This window comes from Macaca thibetana, chromosome 13 (assembly GCF_024542745.1).
Source record: "Macaca thibetana thibetana isolate TM-01 chromosome 13, ASM2454274v1, whole genome shotgun sequence".
Taxonomy (NCBI): Eukaryota; Metazoa; Chordata; class Mammalia; order Primates; family Cercopithecidae; genus Macaca; species Macaca thibetana.
In genome coordinates, this window is record NC_065590.1 from 60,961,432 (window position 1) to 60,983,669 (window position 22,238).

Below are 22,238 nucleotides of genomic sequence, written 5' to 3' on the forward strand. Positions count from 1 at the left end.
CCTTAAGTGTTTTGCATTACCACGTATTCTGCCATCGAGGCTTTTCAAGGTGGCAATGTTAGGGTGATGGCAGAAGATTCTTTCCTTGCCTTTGTCAAGCTTCTCCCTCTAGGGCTTCAGGGCTTCACAGAGGGCACAAAGGACATGTTCAACAAATCCTTGTTGAATATTATTGATCTGAATCCTGCCTTCCCCTTTCTCCTTTTATGCCTTTTCCGAGGCAGTTCTTTCTTCCTGACCCCTCCCAGCTTTCTGTCAAGTTCCAGCTCCTCTGTGAAATGTTCCCTGATTCCTCCTGCTGTCCTCTGGCTTGATCAGGCATGGCCTAGGAAGTCCTCCCCTGCTCCCCAGTGAGTTGTGTGTGTGTTACTTCAAATGCTGGTGGGGCAGGGAGGAGATTAAGTTCAAGAAACACTAGTTTGATGAACCCAGGAAGGCATATACCAAAGTAACAGCCATTAAGACATAAAGAAAAGCTCAGGAGCTTATGAAAGTGCCCAGCCAAGCCCAGGCCAGCCCAGGCCTCAAAGTCTTCCCCGGAGTGGGGGTAGGGGATGAAAATGATGTGTTCGTTGGCCCTCCCACCCCCAGGCCACAGGAACGTTCCTGCAATCAGAATTCTCAAAAGGCAAAATCATTGTTCCTGCAATCAGAATTCTCAAATGGCAGAATTCCTGCAATCGGAATTCTAAAATGGTGAAATCACTTGTGTGGAGTCAAAGATGCTCTGCTGAGGCTGTTTAGCTTAGAAATATTTGGGAGCTTGCTGTGCTGGAACAGGGTCTCACTGGTGACCGCTATCACTTCAAGGCTGGGGTGCTGAGAGCTGCACAGCTGTGCCCAGCAAAAACACTACTGAGAATGAAGGCAGGGAACGTCAAGGTGGTAAGCATGGTCACAGAGTAAAAGCAGGGGACCGGCGGGGGGTGGGGGGTGCTGAAAATGTGGGGGAACTTGGGGTGCCATCCCAAGAGGCAAAAAGGGCTGGGAATGCTGGCACCTGGGGTGAGTCAGTACCTCCCTCGCACAGTACCTCCCTCGCACAGTACCTCCCTCCTCTTGGCACTCAGCTCATACCAGTGGCTGTGCTGGAATGATGCCACCACGGGTGCCTCAGCATTCTGAACTGTGCTCCTTCCCTGTCTTCAGATGCTTTCTGCCCTGTAATGGCTGGTGCCTTGCTGGATGGTGCCATCCCCTCATCTGAACTCCTGGCTCCTCAGTCCCTTTGGGACAGGAGTGTTATACAGTCCAGCCTCCCTTGGCCTCAGTCTCCTGTTGTCCTCCTCACCATCAGCATCAACACCATCCAAGTGTTCACCTGGATCAGGCACTGTGCTACTCATTTCATGTAATTAGGTTTGTTGACTCTTCACAGCAACCCTGGGTGGTAGATATTTAAAACCCCCGTACTATGATCAGCAGACCGAGGCTCAGAGAGAAGTGGTGACTTTCCCAATATCCCATAGCCCAAATTAGAACCTGGTTGCATCTGATTCCAAAACCCAGCCTCCAAACATCACACCAACCTCCTGCAATTCTTAACTCTTGATTCTTGGAGTTTGGGGATGAGAAGAAGAGGGCCTTTAAAAGGCCAGGGTAGGGGTGGTGAATGGAGAGAGGGAAATTAAAATTCATTGAGAATCTACAGTGCACAAAGTAGCTTAGACTTATTATCTATTCCTGTTTATAACTCTTTTTGAGACAGGATCTCACTTTGTCACCCAGGCTGGAGTGCAGTGGCATGAACATGGCTCACTATAGCCTCAACCTCCTGGGTTCAAACGATCCTCCCACCCCAGCCTCCCAAGTAGCTGGGACTACAAGTGCATGCCACCACGCCTGGCTACTTTCTGCATTTTTTGTAGAGACAGGGTTTTGCCATGTTGTCCAGGCTGGTCTCGAACTCCTGAGTGCAAGTGATCTGCCTGCCTTGGCCTCCCGAAGTGCTGGAATTATAGGTAGGAACCACAGTACCCAGCTATTCCTGTTTATAATTCCATGAGGGGAGAATTCTCACAGTAACCCAATTTTACAGATAAGGAGGCTCAAGGAAGCCAGAGGTCCAGGGGTGAGGTGAATTCTGAGTGTCACATGGCTTTCCTGTGACAGCAATTTTATTCCAACCCAAGTCTCTCAGAAGTCAAAGCCAGTATCCTGTCCACTGTGCCATGCCACCTGCTGGGCCAACCACCAAAAACAGGTTTCTGGACTTTTCCCATGCCCTCCAGCCCTGGATCAGAGCCCTGGCTCTTGGAGGGATCTTGTAGCCTCTAGGATGGTAAGCCGCTTGGATGTGGTGGACACGGTCCACGGGGATGTCCTCAGGAGGGGCTGCAGAACCCAGCCTTGCTCCTGCCCCAGCTCTGCCAGGACAGAGGATGAGGATGGTGTCATAACTGGCCTCCATCATCACAACCCATGCTATCTGGTGGTCCCTAGGCAGGTGGGCTGGCTTTAGGGGAAGGGGCTGCCTGTTCAACAGGGCTCCTCCTCAGGTCGCTAAGTTGGTGAAGTGTGCGGGTCTCGAGCCCACTTCCCAGGTTTTCTCTCAGCACAGCCCAGTCATGCAGGAGCATGCAGGAGAGGCCTCCCTCGGGGGTCCCGCCATGCAGCGCGGATGGCTGGATGGAAACGGATCATGAGGTTGAGAGGGGCCTCTATGTCACCGGGCCTGAGGGCTCACCTACCTGGAGAGACTCCCCACTCTGGAGGCCTTACCTTAAAGAGGGACATTCACACTGAAGCAAACTTGAAAAGAGAGAACATGTACACAAAGAGAAGTTTACTTGGCCAGCATTTCCCTCATTGCCTCTGGCTTTCACTGAGGACAACTAGGTTTCTGGGGAGGCAAATCTCTCCCTCCTAAGCTGGCTTCCCCCCATTCCAGTGCTGAAGCCCTGGGGGCCAGAGTCTCAGAGCTGAACGCTTTTGAGGGGAAGGAATGCGTACACAGCAGGGAAGCCAGGAGTGAGCAGAACGTCCCCAAGATCTGCAAGGTCAGATGGTGCCCTTCAACCACACCAAACACATCGCTCTGCCCCTACAGTCCCCAAAGAAGGCAAGCCCACCGGTAACACAAAAGCGAAATGTGCTACTTTCATTGGCAATTAGACCATGCCATTATCTTGGGATGAAATCCCCAATGGGATAGACCAGTGAATTCTAGGGCTGGAGATTTTCTCCAGCATCAAAGGCTTTGACTCCAGCCTTGCTGGCTTTCCTGTCTCCCCGACTCTTCAGTGCTGGGGTATTTGCCACCAAACAGCCCCCCACTGTGTGTCCTTGCTCTGAAGCAAGCCACCCCGGAAAATTGATTTGAGTACGTGATGGTGCAAAGTCTTTGGTTTGGTGTTGATGGCACATCGCTTGCACAAACTCAGTTCATTACGTGGGTGGACAGAGGGTGAACAACAGGAATACAAAAGGGAAAGTGGAGGAGGGAGAATACGTAAGAGAGCTGAGAGAACGAAAGACAGGAAAGTCTCCACGCTGAAGCAGAGGCCACTGAAAACTGCACTGGGTGGGGGTTAGTACAAAGGGATGTTGGCCTGTAGTCAGGAAACCCAGTTGGACTAGTGACAGCTGGTGAGTCAGGGCAAGGGTTAGACAAGGGAGGCTTAGGAGCCAGGGGAGCAGAAATCTCAGCTTAGCAGACATCTCAAGAAGGCAAAAGCCTGGGGGGAACAGAAGCCAATTGAGGTATGTGATGGAACCTGACCAGAGGCCAAATTCCAGCTATGAATCTGGACAATCTCCTTGGTGATAGCTTCAGAGGGGCGAGGCTTCCTGTGCAGGAATGGAAGTCAGGCCTGAAAGCTGTTGTGCTGTTGCATCCTCGGCCTCTGTGGTGGTGACCCAGGGGCCCCCAGCCTCTAGCGAGCCAGCCTGGGCAGAGTACAGCCTTGTTGTGCCTGGCAGGTTCTTCCACGAAGGGGCTCTGTCCTTGTAGTGAGAGTGGAGAGGGTCAGGAGCTCTGGAAAAATATGCCACTGCATCCTGGCTCTTTGTAAGTGACATGACCTCTCCCAGCCTCACCTCCAGCACCAACCACCTGACAAAACCAGATCCTCCCTGTATCAGACAGGCAGGGCACCCCCCAGGTCACCCAGATTCAGTATGGCCAGCTGAGGAGTGGGTTAATTCAGGTTTCTGGAGACTGGTGGCATTCTGGTATGATGCCAAAAGGGCATGGCTTGGAAGCAAGTGGAGGTAACCCAAGACAGAGGAAACCTGGAGCTCCCTCAGGGGCTTCAGGCACTTGAATGAATCACCCTGGAGGTATTCAGTTTTGCCAGATTAGGGAACTGGTGCAGCTGCTTTCCTTGCTTGCTTAAACACATGCCCAATGTCTCCTTGAGGCCACCGCCAAATTGCAAGGCTGACGGTGTTTGCTCACGGACTTGATCCTTTCCCTTCTCACAGTGTCTTGCCTTTGACTTGGAGTCTGTCAAAGAGCCAGGACCAACAACTGCACACTGTCCCTGGCTGCTTGTGATCCGGTGACTTGGAGGCTTTTCCCCAATGTTGGGATCTAAACCAGTTTTCCCTCTTCCCTGTCAAAGCCCTTTCTTTCCCAGTTCTTCTAGGAAGGCATCTCACATGTCCTCAAGTTATTTGATGCCTTAAGTCCAAGGAAATCCTGTCTTGTGATGGCAATCTGCCCCCTGAATAGAAGGACAACCTCTGTGGGATGCACCTCAGCTTCCTTGTGTCTTTCAGTGGCCTCCGTGGGGTGCACCTCAGCTTCCTCGTGTCTCTCAGTGGCCTCTGTGGGGTACACCTCAGGTTCCTCGTGTCTCTCAGTGGCCTTTTTGGGGATGAAGGTCAGCTTCCCCGTGTCTCTCAGTGGCCTCCGTGGGGTGCACCTCAGCTTCCTCGTGTCTCTCAGTGGCCTCTGTGGGGTGCACCTCAGCTTCCTCGTGTCTCTCAGTGGCCTCTGTGGGGTGCACCTCAGCTTCCCCATGTCTCTCAGTCGCCTCTGTGGGGTGCACCTCAGCTTCCTCGTGGCTCTCAGTGGCCTCTGTGGGGTGCACCTCAGCTTCCCCATGTCTCTCAGTGGCCTCTGTGGGGTGCACCTCAGCTTCCCCATGTCTCTCAGTGGCCTCTGTGGGGTGCACCTCAGCTTCCCCATGTCTCTCAGTGGCCTCTGTGGGGTGCACCTCAGCTTCCTCGTGTCTCTCAGTGGCCTCTGTGGGGTGCACCTCAGCTTCCTCGTGTCTCTCAGTGGCCTCTGTGGGGTGCACCTCAGCTTCCTCATGTCTCTCAGTGGCCTCTGTGGGGTGCACCTCAGCTTCCTCGTGTCTCTCAGTGGCCTCTGTGGGGTGCACCTCAGCTTCCTCGTGTCTCTCAGTGGCCTCTGTGGGGATGAAGCTTAGCTTCCCCGTGTCTCTCAGTGGCCTCTGTGGGGTGCACCTCAGCTTTCCTGTGTCTCCCCAGTGGCCTCTGTGGGGTGCACCTCAGGTTCCTCGTGTCTCTCGTCAGTGGCCTCTGTGGCCTCTGTGGGGATGAAGCTTAGCTTCCCCGTGTCTCTCAGTGGCCTCTGTGGGGTGCACCTCAGCTTTCCTGTGTCTCTCAGTGGCCTCTGTGGGGTGCACCTCAGCTTCCTCATGTCTCTCAGTGGCCTCTGTGGGGTGCACCTCAGCTTCCCCGTGGCTCTCCAGTGGCCTCTGTGGGGTGCACCTCAGCTTCCCCGTGGCTCTCCAGTGGCCTCTGTGGGTGGCCATCTGTTTTGCCTATGGTAAGGCTGACTCTGCTCATGTGGCACAGAGTTGTCCTCACTGCTGGTACCTGAGCTAGGCAGGCACCCACATCCCCGGGCTCAGCCCCGAGTTGGTTAGAGGGGTGCGATGGCGCATGAAACCTTAAGTTCCTTGGGCTTTCATCCTATTTAAAATGTATTTCTGCTCTTTCTACACAAGCCCACAGATGACTCGGGCTGGTGCCATTGACATTTTTCAGAAAAGAGCTTTCGACTTAGGGACAGATTTGTGTCACTTTTCCAACCTGCTAACTAGATGTGGACTGCTCTTTTTTATTGTTTTCCCCCAATTTTGGTATTTCTCCTGAGAGAAATCTCTAGCGCCAAGGTTGTAAATGTCAGACATTTAAATAACTTGAAGAAGTCTTTAAAGACCTGCACTGAGAACTCTCTAAGGCTCAACATTACTCAGCTCCAAGTGTGGCCAGAAACACCTCTTAAACAACGTCAGCTTTCCGCTTCAGCCTTCCTCTTTCCAGATGTTCTAATTCTCTCCTCCCAACTGAATTCAAACTTACCTAATCAATGCCCTCTCCCCTGACCCCGCCCCTCTCCACAGCATTGAGCATTGAGGTGAACTCTGAAGGTCTGGGGAGGCAGGGGGAGTGGGAACATGCACAGGAGATCCCTTCAAGGCAATGACGAAGTCAGTCTTTAGGAAGACTGAGGCAGTTTTGAAATTGGCGGGAGCTCCTGGACAGCCCCATCCTTTCTCTTTGCCAGCCTCTCATGGGGTGATAAGGACCCTGAAGGCTTCCTTGACCCTCCAGGCAAAAGAAAACAAACAGGGTCTTTCTTGCTCTTTACTCCCAGCAGGGAACTCTCAAGAGGCCCAAGGACAGAAAGCACAGGTCCCTTGTGCTCTAGACGTCCAGGCAGAGGTGGACTCCTGCCTGACCCCTGACTCAGGGATGTATTTCCTCCTGCTGGCTCCCAGCCCCCTCATACCCCTGCCCACAGGAGCACCTTCACTTCTGGCCAGGGAGAGCTTTAAGGGGCTCCCTGCCTGTCTGAGGCAAGGCAACGCCTGCATGTTAGTGGAGTAAGTCATGTGCCTCCCTCCCTCCCGGTTTGTCCTTCCCTCTCTTCCTCTCTCCTCTCTGTCTAGGTTTTTCCCCATCCCTCAGCCCCGCACCTGTTCACCTCACCCCTGTTCTTCACACCCTTCCTGCCACGTGCTGCTCAAAGAGGGATGCCTCTCAGAAGGCCTGCACTTTCATTGGCTCAAAGTCTCAAACTGAAAGTTGTGAGCCCCGGTGAGGAATTCCTGTGACTGCCAGGGCTTTGGAAAGGGCTTTGGCAGTGTTCTGGAATCTGCTGTACCTCAGGGAGAGATGATTCTTCATGAATCCACACTCTAAAACTTCCTTTGTGTCTTTTATGATTAAGGTTCTTCCCTACTTCCTTCCCACCCTGTGGCCTCTCAACAAAAACCCCCTGGCGTCCTCTGCCACACCCCAGACCCTCTCTCTCCTCACACCCCTTGCTGACGGTGCCCCCTGGGGCTCCACTGGTCCTCCCCACTCTTCCCCAGGCAGGAGGGGGCTGCTCCTGCATCTCTGCCAGTACAGCTGGAGCCTGGTGCTCCGTAAGCCTGGTTTAATGTGGTTTTGCTGAGATCTGGAGACTCAAGTTTAAGTCATCTTGTAGCCCTGCACTGATAATCCCCTCAGCTTCAGCCTCATCCTGCGTTTCTGTTAGTTGGGCCTGGATTCTTAGCTCTACTTCTCATTCTTCTTTGGGTTGATTAACTTAGATTAAAGAGAAATTAAAATTCACCCTACCATCTGAGCCTTTAGTTTCTCCTCCTCCTTTTTTAGGCCTCTGGGGTCCTACTTCCCCTATTTTGCCAGGGGCACAGTTAATCCTGTCCTTAAAGGTGACTTGCAGAGGTCCTCAGCCCCCAGCCATCGGGCAGGCTGTGGCATGTGCAGGGAGCCCTGTGGTAGCAGGGGACAGTTGGCCCAGGGAGCTTAGACTCTAAGCCCTCCTGGCTTGGAATAGTGGGCCTGGAGCTGTGGTGGAGAGGGGCTGAAGAGGAAGTGATATTTACAAAGAAAGAAGGTGATCCTAAATCTGGGCTGTTCCAAGCTTGTGCTATCCAGCGAAAACATGAAAACCAAAGGAGGAAGCAAATGAGGAGTGGTGACGGGACCAAGCATCCGGGGACGTTCAACCCCATGTGCTCGAGTCTGGCTGAGGCCTGGACCCCACCCGTCCACTGACACTATCCCCCACCCCCACTCCCACCGTGGAACATTTCTAAGAATCACAACATTGTCAGTAACGGCTCCCCAGAAAATCTCCTTGAATAGAATGGAATTCCTCTCTGATGGTTCACAAGGCACAGGAAGGTCTTTTCTGCACTTGGAGAAGGGGAGCAGGGGCTCATCTGACAGTATGCCGGGTGACCGAGGGCTGACTGCCTGATGGCAAGTCTTCCCTGCCTGGGACCCCAGTTCCACAGCCCCACAGCACTGGGGCCCCTGCCTAGTAAACTCTTACACTGCACATCCCCTTCACCTCCCAGCAAGCCTGCCAGCCGGCTACCTCAATTTTCAGTCTGAATGACTGATTGCTTCAATGGGCTACAACACAACAGAATTAAGACACATACACTATATAACTTTAAGGACTGCAACATGACCCTCGTCCCATTCCAGCAGAAGGCCACTGCCAGGACACGGTCTTTATTCTGTGAATCAAGCCCAGACTGAAAGCTCTGAGCTTCAACTGCCCTGTGTTACATGCCCCCTCCAACTGGCATCACAGCAGGCCTGAGAATCTGGAAGGTGGAAGGGAAAGTGCGGCCGAGAAGGGAGAGGGTATCTCACAGAAATGCGCTTTTACGCAGTGGGCCTCCCAGAAGCTCCCCGCAGGACCATCCTTCCCGCTGCCAGTCAGTGAATCCCAGCTTCGCGCTCTGTGCTAGTTCCACAGAATGACCACGGCTAATATTTAATTAATATTTGCCTTTAAACTGACCCATTTAGAAAACAAACCCAGTTCTTCATGAAGAAACCTTATGTCTCTGCCACACATAGAAAACTAGTGTCATTAGTCATTTTCAATCTAAATAAATAAATTGAATCTCTATTAACACAAAAGGTGTCCTGTGGCCCATGTAAATCATCATCTTGGGTGCTGCTGTAGTAGGTTACATGTTTTCAACAGCAAACACGTGGGGCCTAAAGACACTGTCTTAGGGAGAGCCTCAGCCACCTCCGGCCTTTGTCATTGTTGCTGTAATAGACATCCCCTGACCGCTCTTCCTGGGTGCACGAAGCCTGCCCCGCAAGTACCTGGGCCCGACCCACGGTGCCGAGCATGCATGGGGACCAACTTACAATGCGCGGTTTGAAGGGTGGCTTGATCTTCTTCTGCTCCAGGAGCACCCAGTCAATCTCTTTGAAGAATGGGTGCTGCTTGATGGCGTCCTCGCCGTTCTGCGATGCCACGCAGCCCAGGCGCTTGTGGGGATTCTTCGTCATGAACTGTGGGGATGAGGACAGAGTCGGAATTAGTGACAGAGGCCTGGCCAGCACAGGCTATGAGGGACAGATGGACGTCAGCCAAGGCAGCATCTTCAGCATCGCCTCCCGAGTCTGTTCTTTGCAATTTCAGGGGCCACATCTGTTGGGTTTTGTTTTTAAACTCTTACATAGAGTTGACTATGTCCCAGTCACCATTCTAGACCTAGTACATGTATCAACTCATTTTACCCTATGAGGTACTATCATTGTCTCTATATTATAAATGAGGCACTAGAAGCACACAGAGGTCAGCTAATTTGGCCGAAGTCACCCAGCTAGCAAGGGGCCAAGCTGGGATTAGGAACTCTGGCTCTTACTCTCTGATCGCCCTCAGATTCTCAGGTCTTCTCATCAGGGAGACTGCGGTCTGATAAACTCATTTACACGGAGAGGTCAACAGTCCTTTTTGAGGTAAGGAATAAGGACCAGGTAAATGATCAAATGTATTAATACCTCCTCCTGCTCCTTTCCTATTCCTGGACCCAGCCCCCTCTCCACTGTTTTTATGTTTGAATTTGCAATCTCTACACAAAATGCTCATGAAGGTCAAAAGATAAAAAACAAGAAAAAGGCTTATTCCTTTTCGATGCTTCTAGGTAAAAATCACATAGATGTGTTTTATATTTTCTGGGTGGTGTCTTGTGTGCCTCACACCCTAGGTGAACTTGTTATTCCTATTAAATGAGTCAGTCCTGAGGGTAAACATTAATTTAATCGAACACACGTATACCAATAAAATCTTGGGGGAAAAAAGTGCCAGTGGGTGGAAATATTTCTGATAGCTACCCGAAATAACAGCACGTGTGTGTTGTGTGTGTATGTGTGTTAGAGACAAAATGTCACATTTCATAGTGTGAAGGCTGAATATCTAAACAGAAGAACTTGAGAGAATAAACTATAATCCAAAGGAATACATCTTTGGTATAATTTCAGGCTTAATCAGCAAGGGAGAGAGCCTCTAACTATTTCTTGCCTGGTGCCCTTGGAACCAAAGCACCTGGCCTCGAGTTCAATGCGACTGGAGGGGACAGCCCCAGATAAAGAGTGAAAGGGATGGAGAGTAGGCGTGAGTCAGGAATGGTACCAGTGTGCCTCATCTTTCTCATCTACAAGTCAGCAAGGTAACCCCTACTTTAACTCCTTGGATGGCTCCCACCATGACATCCATACTCCTTAGTTTGGCACACAGGAGCTCCTCAGCCTGAACGCTGTCTATCTACCTTGCTGTCCTTTTGCATTCTTTCTTCCCTCTGGTTGAAAGTCCCTTTCCAGTCCCTAGGCCTTCTCTAGGAATTACTCAAAATGCTACCTCGTCTGTGAAGCCTCCCCAGATTCCCTCCTCTGTTGATACCGTAGACCCCATGCTTCTGGTTTATTTAAATTATAATTTGTCTAAACATCTCTTCCCCTTGGTGAGCTCTATGATTTAGGAATCTGTCTTATCTGCCCCAAACCTGGCTCAGTGCCTGGTTCCCATTGTACACTCAGTAAATCGTGATGATGGAGTGAGGGGCTAAAGGTTGGGTCTCAGGGCACAGTGCTGAGGGAGGGAGACTGTGGCACAGCCACTTACTGTTGCGCAGGTTGTGCACTGCATACTTCTGTGATACAAATGGCCTTCTCTAAAGTTCTGCATCACCTTCACATAGGCCCTCGGAGACACAGCCCAGTGGCTAGAGTCATGGAAATCCTGGTCTGGCCCTGTAGTCAAGTGACTGCATGAAGTGTTTTGAGGCCAAGGGTGCAGTAGACTCCTCACTTCCTCAGCTCCTCCCGTCCTCCCTTTTCTGGGAGGGGAAATATCAGGGTCAGGGATAAACAGAGAGGTTTGGGCATCTCAGGAAGCTGCCCCTGAGCCAGACGCTCTTCTCAGGGGGAAAATGCTCTTCTCATGAACGTCTCACCCTCACGAACTGGTTAACCGGTTAGGCATGACTTCTAACTTCTGGATCTCTGTAGGTCAAGGTTTTTCAGCCTTCGTGCTGTTAACATTTTTGACTGGATACTTCTTTGCAGGGTGGGTGGGGAGAGCTGTCCTGTGCATTGCAGGCAGTTTAGCAGCCTCTATGGCCTCTACCTACTGCATGCCAGCAGCACCAAAAATATCTCCAGACATTACTGAATGTCTAAGGGAATAGGACAAAATTGCCCCTAGTTAAAGGCCACTGCTCTAAGGTCTCCAAAATAAAAGGGCTCAGCTGGTATGCTGGCAGGGGACTCACAGGGAGATGTGATGGGCTGGTGTTGGGGCCTGGGATAGTGGCCAGCTCTGCTGGGCATAGTGTTCTGGTGGCCTCGGGTGCAGCTGACGTTTTCCCTTAGCTACTCAGCTGACCTGGGAAGAGATGGGGCTCCAGGAATCAGGAGGCAAAAGCTCCCATGTCCACCCCAAGTTAATTACCCAAGAGAGTTCTCTGCAGTGATTTGGAGTTGCAGCTCCAAAGTATAAGTAGAGGCAGAACCAGTGAAGATATGCCTGTTGCAAGATCTCATTGAGTGGAAAAAGCAAGATACACCACTGATAGGAAAATGAGATATGTGTACAGCATTCCTACAATTGTATAATACAGAAAAAAGAAATAAGTTATATTTGTATTTGCTTGTATATATCTAAAGAAATTCCAGAAGGATATGTAAAAGCCTCAAAACATAAGTAGAGAGTGTGTGGGAAATGGGCAGATGGAAGCAAGGATGAGACAGACACCTTTCACTGTTTCCCATTTTATGCTTTCTGTGTGTGTGTTTTTTTAAATAGCATGCGATCAAACAAGCAAGCAAATAATGAAATATTTAAGGCCTAAATATATAAACTGAACAAAACAGAATTTGAAAAGTTGGACAACTGAGTCCCCCTAAGCAATGCTCCTTCCCACTGGGTGACGTGCCCTTCCTAAAGTGCTTTCCTGTAGAAAAGTCAGAATGGAAGAGGCTGGGAGCCCCTTTTGGATACTGAGAGTCTCGCTGAATGCCTGGCCTAGCAGGTGCCCTGTACTCATCGATGAAAATCCCTCCTCTCCGTCCTTTGGACACACGAGTCTCCATTCTGCATCAAGTGCTGTGGTGATGAGACATGGTTCCTGCCCTCACGGGGCATGTAGAAGAGTAAGGGAGGCTGAGAAGAAACATGTCATTGCTAGAGAATCAATTAGCGAAGACTGTAATGAACGCCCCGAGAGAAGCACAGCAGGCTCTGACAGTGTGATGGGCAAGGAACTTGGCAAATCATTCCCTGAGAAGCAACACCTAGGCTGAGACCTGAAGGAGGAATGTACCTAGGCAAAAAGGGCACAGGGGGAGAGTGGTCAGGGAGAAGGAACACTAAAGACACTTGCATTCTATAGGCCCTGGATATAGTCCAGCAGAGCCCAGCAGATGAGGGGGAGTGGCTGAGGGGGAGGCGGGGCCTGATGCAGGACCCTGGAGGCTGTGTGGAAGATAAAGATCTTTAATCACAATGTGATGAGTTTTAAGTAGGGGATGAGGCATGAAATGGCTAGATTTGCATTCTTAAGAGATCACTCTACAGAGATAAGAAGGAGGCAAGAGGGGCCACCCGCCTGCCAGTTAGGAGGTCCTGCAGTTCACCAAGGGAGAGGTGGTGGTGGCTCCGATGGGGGTAGTAGGGAGGAGGATGGAGAAAGGTAACTCAGATGGAAAAGGTTAGCAGGGGGAATGGACTTGATGTCTGGCTAGCTGTGATGGGGAGAGAGGGATAGCACCCCATTTCTGGTCTGCTTAGACAGGAAGACAGGGTGCCATTTACTGAGCCACGGAATTTGAGAGTGAGCAGATTTGAGGGGGACCATCCAGAGCTGTTTGGGTGTATACTGAATGTGAGGGACCCCTGGCCAGCCGAGGGGGGGAAGTGAGTAGGGAACCGGAAACACAGGCCTGGAGGCTGGAAGATGGGTCTGGCTGAACAGGGGCCGGTGAGTGACACCAGCAAGGAGCTGGGAAGAGCAGGGGTCCCTCAAAGACTGTCACCCAAGAGGCACCCAGGTCGAAGTTTTCCTTGGCTCTCAGTTGAACTAGTTATAATTGTTTCATTGAACTAGTTATAATCAGTTAACGTTTCGAGATTTTACATAAAAATCTGGATTTTGTGCTTCTCTTGGAAAGCCAGATCTGGTGAGGTGAGGTCCTCATTGCTGCTAGGGGATCATCAGGGGTCTCCATTTACCCTGCCCCACCCAGTCCTGTTCACCTTCCAGGGCTCCTGCTGGGTTCCTGCAGGCATTTAACTTTGCAATCTGTGATAAAATGGGAAGAACAGAGAGCTAAGAGCTGTTTCTGTTTTTCACCAGTTACATAGCTCCTACAATGTGCTTGGCACTGTTCTCAGTCCTTGGGATGCGTCTGAGAAATAGGCTGGAAAATGTTCCTGCCCTCATGAAGCTCAATCTTGTGGAAGAAAACAGACAATAAACATAATACATAATATACATATAGTGGATTAGAAAGTGAAACTGCTATTAGGGATCAACTGAGCAGGATAAAGGTGGATAGGGAAGGGGACAAGTTTTAGCTTTTTGTATTAAAAAAAAAAAAAAAAGCCTCACTGAGAACACACTACTGAGTCAACCTCTGAAAATGTCGGCACTCAGAGGGCAGCAGAAGGGGTAGCAAAGGAGATGGAGAAGCAGCTGCCCAACACCAGAGGAGACCCAGTCCCAGAGGGCAAGGACAAGGAGGGCTTTAACACAGAAGGGCTTGACTGAGCCAGTGAATGTGGCTGGGAGGCTCCAAGGCAGGGATCCTGAAAGCTTCAAAGAGCCACAGGGCGCCGAGGAGAAATGCGGGTGTGAAGACATCAAGGCAGAAAAGTGCAACAGAAGTCATTTCCATGAGTAGCAAGAACCAAGCTCGGAGTGAGAGGCCCGGCCCAGAACACACATTGAATTTGGAAAGTTGGACAAACTAGTTCCCCTAAATAAAACTAGTACCCCTGAGGCCTTCTCACTGGCTTGGGGCAAGGGCGGAGGACTTTGGAGGCTGGCAGGAGAGGCACCCTCCAAACCATGCTCTCCCCAGCAGCCAGATCTACCTTCTAGGTATACCAGCCAGGTCACTCCCCTGCCTGGTTCTCCGAGGGCTAGCCCTGCACTGGGAATCGAATAGAAGCTCTCATGGTGGCATTAAGAAGCCCTGCATACTCAGGCCAGGCGCAGTGGCTCACACCTGTAATCCCAGCATTTGGCAGGCAGAGGCAGGGGATCACGAGGTCAGGAGATCGAGACCATCCTGGCTGACACGGTGAAACCCCGTCTCTACTAAAAATACAAAAATTAGCCAGGCATGGTGCTGCATTCCTGTAGTCCCAGCTACTCAGGAGGCTGAGGCAGGAGACTCTCTTGAACCGGTGAGGGGGAAGTTGCAGTGAGCCGAGATCGCGCCACTGTACTCCAGCCTGGGCGACAGAGTGAGACTCAGTCTCAAAAAAAAAGAAGCAGCAGCAGCCCTGCATACTCAGACACCGCCATCCCATCACCCTCCTTGCACCCACTCTCCCTGAGCTCCTTTTGGGCTGTCCACCCTGGCAGATGTTTTCTAGTCCAAGGCATGCACACTCACTGTTCCTTCTGAACAGACATCCTTCCCCCCAGTAGCCACCTGACTGAAACCTCCCCTTAGTGTCCCCTCATGGGATAGGTGTTTCCAGACCCAAGAGCTCCCCATGCAGCCTGTTACTCCTCATTTGCTGAGCCGCTGCATGTGTCTTTTTGCACTTGTTACCATTGAGTATAATATACAGTCATTTGTCTGTTCATTTATTCACTAGTCTGTTAGCAGGGACTGTGTTCTTTGTATCTCCAGTGCCTGGCATAATGCCTGCCAATAAATATTTATGGAATAAATGAATAAAATAGTCATTACTAGATGCTCAATAAATATTTGTTTAATAAATGAATGCATGAATGAACATACTCTATTTGCCTCCTTCACTTCTCTTATCCCAATTGTGGCTACATATTGATATATTTTTAATTTATTAAAAATAACAAATAATCTCACTGGATTGGAAACTTCACAAGGCAGAGACCAGGGCTCACCAATACTTATTCGGCATCTAGCACCATGCCTGGCATGTTGGAAGCGCTCAATAGATAGTAGTTTATTGAATGAACGAATGAAAGAGAGAGGGAGAAGAGTAAGAGCAGAGGGGAAAGACGGAATGAGGCAAAGGAAAAAGGAAAGGAAGGAGAAAAAAAAACTACAGAAAAGGGTAACATGTTCTGATGTGGAATTTTCTAAAACATGGTACATGCATCCTCAGATACCTACAAAATGATTTTAGATCTTTCAAAAATTTGTATACAATAATTTACATTAGGCAGGGCATGGTAGTTCACGCCTATAATCCCAGCACTTTGGGAAGCTGAGGTGGGTGGATCATGATGTCAGGAGTTAGGAACCAGCCTGGCCAACATGGCGAAACCCCATCTCTACTAAAAATACAAAAATTAGCTGGGCGTGGTGGTGTGTGCCTGTAATCCCAGCTACTCGGGAGGCTAAGGCAGGAGAATCTCTTGAACCTGAGAGGCGGAAGTTGCAGTGAGCTGAGATCACGCCACTGCACTCCAGCCTGGGCCACAGAGCAAGAATCCATCTCGAAAAAAATTACATTAATTCATTATGGCAAGGGATACTGATTTTCTACCTATGATAATGGTATAAAATTTCTTTGTAAAATACAGGCTGGGCATGGTGGTTCATGTCTGTAATGCCAGCACTTTGGGACGCTCAGATCACCTGAGGTCAGGAGTTCAAGACCAGCCTGGCCAATATGGTAAAACTCCGTCACTACTAAAAATACAAAAATTAGCCAGGCATGATGGCAGGTGCCTGTAATCCCAGCTACTCAGGAGGCTGAGGCAGGAGAATCACTTGAACCCGGGAGGAGGAGGTTGCAGTGAGCCAAGAGAGCACCACTACGATGCAGCCTGGCCATCTCAGCGAGACTCTGTCTCAAAAAAGAAAAAAAAAAAAATTCTTCGTAAAATACATATAATCAGGTAAATATTGGAAGTTGATTAAAAGAACAAGAAAAGCAACTAATAGTGCAGAAGACACTTGAAGATAGCAAATTTTGTGACTACAATGTGCAAACGACTGAATTTTGGGGCATTCGGATGCATGGAAGAAGCCAAGTTCTGGAAGTCATGGTCCCTGGGCTGTCACCCTCGTCCTGTCTTAGCTCAGAGGGGTGACCTTGGGCAGACTTCTTGCTTAACTTCCCTGCACCTCAGCTTTCACGGATTTCAAAAGGGTACAGGTAACATCACTCACTTGACACAGTACAAGCATTGTTACATCGTAGAGATGGCTGTGCTGAGAAAGCATAAGGGGTTTTCCCATGTGAGGGATGATTCCTAGGGCAGAGTCTGTCTCTGTATTATGTGTCTACATCCAGCGGGACTGCATGAATTTCCAGTGGACCAGATCTTTTCTGATTGGCTCTTGAGCCACAGCGATGCTGTCATGGACACAGTTGGGCAGTGCCCACCCTCCGTCCCCTCCTCTCTGTTCTCCCTCACAGGTCCCTGATGAAGACAGGCCACAGGTAAGGAAGTGACGGAAGTGGCAGAGGTGATGTCAGCAAAGTTGAGTTGCTTCTGTTCCCTCTGAAAGGCTGGAGGACACAGATGTAAACAGTGCCTCATCTCAGGAAGCACAGACATGTGCTCCTTTTCCCACCAGAAGAGCAAGTCATCTCAGGCCCCATTCTCTTGGCAGCAGCCCTCTGCACTGTGCCTGAACTCCCAGTGGCAACTGCCCTTAGTCCTTCCCATTCCATGGTGATGAGCAGAAGTGGGAGGGAGAAAGCTGGACAGAGAAAGGGAGAAGGGAGTGTGTGTGTGTGTGTGTGTGTGTGTGTGTGTGTGTGTGTAGGGGAGGAGCCCAGGAGAGCACAGCCATGGGTGAGGGGCAGGGACTCACAGCTTTCAAGATGCTGACCGCCTCCTTGCTGAGCCACACCGGGTACAGCACGTCGTCATGGAGGATGGACTCAAATAGGTCGTCCTCGTTGTCGGCCTCAAAGGGAGGTTGTCCAGCCATCATCTCGTACATCAGCACCCCCAGGGCCCACCAGTCCACGGAGGGGCCGTACTCCAACTCCTGCAGGATCTGTTCAGGAAACCGGCAATGTCAGGCACCATCAAAGGCCCCCACCCCAGTGACACCCGTGCTACGAACGCCCGTGGGAAGGACTTCAATTTTAACTCACTCCTCCCTACCATTGAGTCCTAGTCCATGTGAAGTTCTAAATCAGCAAATTCAGTGGCAGCTGAGTTTGGAGGCACTATGTTGGGGGCCGGCTATCGTCTTTCCAAAGTCAATATCGACAGTCTGTCTTCCAATGGGAACATGAGCACCAGAGAAAGTTCCTGACTGGCATGAGGGCCACATTTGAAAAAACTGCATATTTTGACACTAAAATCAGGGTCAGGGGAGCACAATGCAGACTGAGAGAACGAGTGAGCTGTAAGTGACTCAGAGTGCAGCGAGGTCACGTCTCCCATCTCACACACAGTGCAGGGCACAGCTCACTGCCTGAGTGGAAAGGTGAGCAGAGGTCTTCTTTAAATGGTGCAACACTGAATTTACCTGAGCCCTGTGCTTCTGGAGAGGAAACTGCAATGAATAAGTCTCCCCACCCTGTCACGGTCTACCTATAAAGGACTACTATACTCTTGCATATTCTAAGAAAAAACCCATCTCTATTGTTCATCATGATTCCCATAAGATACACTGAGGAATCCCCTGCTTTGCCTCTACGAAACCCTAGGCCCCCTTCCTTTCCTTTGGGGCCACTTTCACTAATGAACCCCCTATTGTAATAGCCAGAATCAAACCATCTCCTTGATTGGTACATTTTGCCTTTGACAACAGTCACTTGTCTTATCTATGCTCTCTGTCTCTCTTTTTTCCTCTAGCCAAAGGTGTAGAGTCAAATTCACTCAGATTAAATGCATGTATGACATGATGCTACTGAATACAAGACATCTTTTCTGGCTGGGCGCAGTGGCTCACACCTGTAATCCTAGCACTTTGGGAGGCTGAGGTGGGAGGATCACTTGAGTCCAGGAATTCGAGACCAGCTTGGGCAATATGGTAAGACCCTGTCTCTTAAAAAAAAAAAAAAAAAAAAAAAAAAAATTAGCTGGGCATGGTGGTATGTCTGTAGTCTCACCTACTCAGAAGGCTGAGGTGGAAAAATCACTTGAGTCCGGGAAGTTGAGGCTGTAGTGAGTCATAATCACGCTACTGCACTTCAGCCTGGGTAACAGAGTGAGACCCTATCTCCAAAAAAAAAAAAAAAAAAAAAAAAAAGGATCTTTTCTGATTGGCTATTCTATTTGGTCTGCTCTCCATACACATATGTCATAAATACATGATACACACACACATATAAATATGTAGCAAGTCAATGATGTGTATATATATACACACACACATATATATTCATACATATATATCATATATATATGGAGACGAGATCCAATAGAAAAGACTAGAATTTAATATCACCTTTCAGCTATAGAGAGCTTTGTATTTTACAGTATGCCTTTAAAATATAACATATATAAATAAAATATGTAGCAGGTCAATGATGTGTTTGGCTCAGAGGAAAAATAAATGCTGAGCTGTCCCCTCTACAAGGAAGAGATCATGAAGTGATATTCCCATTCCACAATTATTTTCTCTTCTTATTAGAGTAGGATTAGGCATGGCTCTGCCCAGAACAGGAGGGTGGATGAGATGGCCTATCCAGGTCCATAATTCTATAAAGAATTTCAAAAAGTGAAGGAGAAATAAGGTTGGTGTGCATGTCCTGAAAGGGGGAACACTTTGAGGACCCTGAAAAACAAGGTAAAGTTCATGCCTCATCATTCCAGCCCATAGGACACCTTGGGCAGATAATGTCTCAGGCTGGGGACAAGGCTCCAATTTAGTTCTCAGATTTCATGGTGGCCAGGGAAGAGGAGGCTGAATTCAAGTATCTGGACTTTCTGTGGTCTACTCAAAATACCCTTCTAGAGATTACAAATTGCTTAGGATTAACTAGACAGATTTGGATAGAAGAAACATTTAGAAACAGTTAAAACACTCACAGTTTAGGAATCTTCTGAATTTGGAATGAAAAGGAATGTGAGCAAATGCAGCCAACTCTACATTACTTGGGTCTGGTAATCGTTTTAGCTAATACCTTTGGTCTAAGCCCAGTGGTTAGTGTTCCTCGAGCTGTAAGGTCAGAGCCATGGGCTCCACTGTCCGGAGGAGCCAGCGATTCTTCTGTGCTCCAAAGCCAATGCCAACTCCTCCCTCACCCTGGAAAGACACAGCGCCCAACTTAAGACCCCTGCCTGTCCCTACGAGTTGCAGGCACTTTCTCACTTTCCACATACCACTGCGTTGTGTTATTTTTTCATGGCCAACTGTCTCCCCAGTGCAACTAAAAGGTACCAGAGGGTAGGAGCTGTAACATGCTCCTGAGCCCATTGCTGTGGCCAGCCTGTTCTATCATCCAGGAGACAGTCAACATTTTGTGACTGGCTAGCATGCATGGCCACTGTGTGTATCTACCGGGCATGCTCCCTTCTCTCCCGGGCTCAGGGCACACTGGGTGCTACAGTGGCCGCCCTCCAGCTTCTCGGAGGGAGGCAGCTGGGTTCTGTGCCTTCAAGGGGTGGGGAGAAGGTGGCTTGTGTGTGCTGAGACTGGATGGTGCTGTGGAAACTGCAGAGCCACCCTGCCACCCCGCTCCAGGCCCCTTCCACAACCTTCTCGTTCTGGGTGGCATCTTTTGTAAGATTCCTTTAAGGCTTGGCTCTAATTATCTGCTTCCTACTTAACTGTCGGCAATGGATCTGGGCAGAAGGGCAAGGCTTCCATGCCACGGGAAGGCACCTGGAGTGGCAGCCAACCCCTCAAGTGTGTCAGAGCTGGGGAGAAGGGAGAAGGCGTTGGGCCTGATGATGCCATTACCAAAGGCTGGTGGCCACTTCCTGGGGAGCAGGGGCTGGGAGTGGAGAAAGCAGAGGGGGTGCCACGGGGCATACCATGTGGTAGGAAGAGAAGCCTTGGGGCAGAGCTCCTGCCTCCGAAGGTGTCTCTGGTTTTGAGGTTAGCTCAGCAGCTTATCACCTCTCCCATTTGAATAGAGGCTTCTGCTTTCTCAAGCATTTCCATGCTCTAATCTCAGATTCTCAAAGCAGCTTGATGAGGTAGGTAGGGCAGGAGTTATGGCTCCTTTGAAAGATGAGAAACCTGAGACTCAAAAACATTTTGTGACTTCATCAAGGTCACATGTGTGCATTTGTGGACAAGTCTGGACTCAAGACTCAATTCTCAGGATTGTGTTTCCTATCCCATCACACAACCCAACAATGATGATAACAATGAAGCCACCATTTAGCCAGCACTCCCTGTGGGCCGGGCACTGGGCTAATGCTTTAGAGGCATAATCTCATTTAATCTTCCCAGTAGCCCTCGATGAAGGCAGCAGTACCTTTATCAGCTGTAATTTGCCTACAGCAAGACCAGGGATTGTCATTGCCAGTGCAGAGATGTTTCTGCATAGTGGGCACAAAGGCTAGAGCAGGAAGGAAGAGTGTCTGTGCTTCATTGTGAACAGAGATCAGAGTTGTTCATTGTGAGTCTCATCAATGGATTGCTTTTCATGAAAGCTGAGTGGCTGTTTTGTTCATCATAAAGCGAACGTTCTGTCTTGGGTTGGGTCCTTAACTAAACCATGGGCTGTCAACTGTTAGACTCTGGCATCAACTTACAGAGGAACTGGAACTGAGTATTCTGACAATGAAGAATGAATGAAGAAGATGAGAAAAGCAGTTCCCTGTTGAAAGCTCTCACTTTCATTTATTGCTCCTTGAAGGTTGAATTCCTAGTGTTCTTGCTAAGGGAATACACTCGCAGAGAGACTGAAATCCCTACTCTTCAGATCTCTTAGAAGATAAAAGTTCTAAAGGGAAACCACCTATTACTCATCACCTTCACTTCGAGATGTTCCTCAGGCCTCCCCTGTCTTGTCTGGTCTGTGAAGCCTCCTGACCGTCAGTCCCTCACTCCCTGCCTTCTGATCTGCATGGCTGTGGCCTGCCTTCCTCCTGGGATGGATCTGACTAGGACCCTCCTCCACTGGAACCCTGAGTGGGTCCACAGATACTACAGGATCAAAGCCACATTCCTTGGGTCTTTATCCCAATCTCATTCATTACAATGAGTACCAGGAAACCCTATGATCTAGCTACACTTTTTAACTGTCCTGGAAAAGCCCAAGATGTTTTTGTCCCTTGGCCTTTGCTCATGGTGGAAGGTCATAAGTTCTCATTTTTTAACAAACCTTTCTATAAGAGCCTGATTTGTGTGCTGGATCCTGGCAGTACCCAGATTAGAAACACAGACCCTACCCTCAAAGGATCCAGGGCCCAGGGACATTGAACCTCCTTTCCTGTCCTGCCCCCGTTCCAGTCCTGTTGTTTTCAGGAATACCCTCCCCATCCCTTCCGTCAAAGGAAATCCTCATTCTTTACAACTCAATTCATCCACCAGGTGCTCCAAGAAGCCTTTCCTGATCCCTGAGGATACCATCTTGTTTTATGTGCCTATTTATTCTGCTTAATTAGTTGTTTACTTATCTGTCACTCCCTTTAGACCAAAAGTTTCTTTAGAATAGGACAAGTGTCTCAGTGATTTCTTTATCCCCACATTGCTTTGTGCCTAGCAGGTGCTCTAACAATGCCCACTGAAAGAAATGAGCTCTGAATGGGCTAATACCTATCTGATCCGCCATGGGCGATGTTAGTGGGGATTGGTACTTCTTTCCTATCTTACATGTCTCAGAACCATGAAGATCATTTTGATTGTCTATGACAGGCCATGTCTTAAACCTGAATCATATCACACCAGGTATCTCTCAGTTT

General features: G+C 49.5%; 1 protein-coding gene and 1 long non-coding RNA gene across 4 annotated transcripts in view; both read right to left on the reverse strand.

Annotated features, from left to right (window-relative positions):
* The window catches only part of PRKCE (protein kinase C epsilon), a 539,420-nt gene that overhangs the window by 19,311 nt on the left and 497,871 nt on the right, over positions 1-22,238 (reverse strand). The window contains exons 13-15 of one of the 2 annotated variants that reach the window (XM_050754094.1): positions 17,233-17,421; positions 9,109-9,255; positions 2,722-2,751 (exon numbers count right to left, since the gene is read on the reverse strand). In XM_050754094.1, coding sequence (XP_050610051.1) covers positions 2,737-2,751; positions 9,109-9,255; positions 17,233-17,421 — 351 coding nt within the window. In that variant the 3' untranslated portion in view covers positions 2,722-2,736. The remainder of the gene's footprint in view (positions 1-2,721; positions 2,752-9,108; positions 9,256-17,232; positions 17,422-22,238) is intronic. The other variant, XM_050754093.1, reaches the window with a different exon arrangement.
* On the reverse strand, positions 2,764-5,443 carry LOC126933881 (uncharacterized). Of its 2 annotated transcripts, XR_007718758.1 has the most exons (5): positions 5,289-5,443; positions 4,995-5,246; positions 4,869-4,952; positions 4,742-4,783; positions 2,764-4,699 (listed from the first exon to the last, which is right to left on the reverse strand). It is a non-coding gene; the product is annotated as an uncharacterized LOC126933881 (long non-coding RNA). The 2 variants fall into 2 exon arrangements; XR_007718757.1 differs by lacking the exon at positions 4,742-4,783.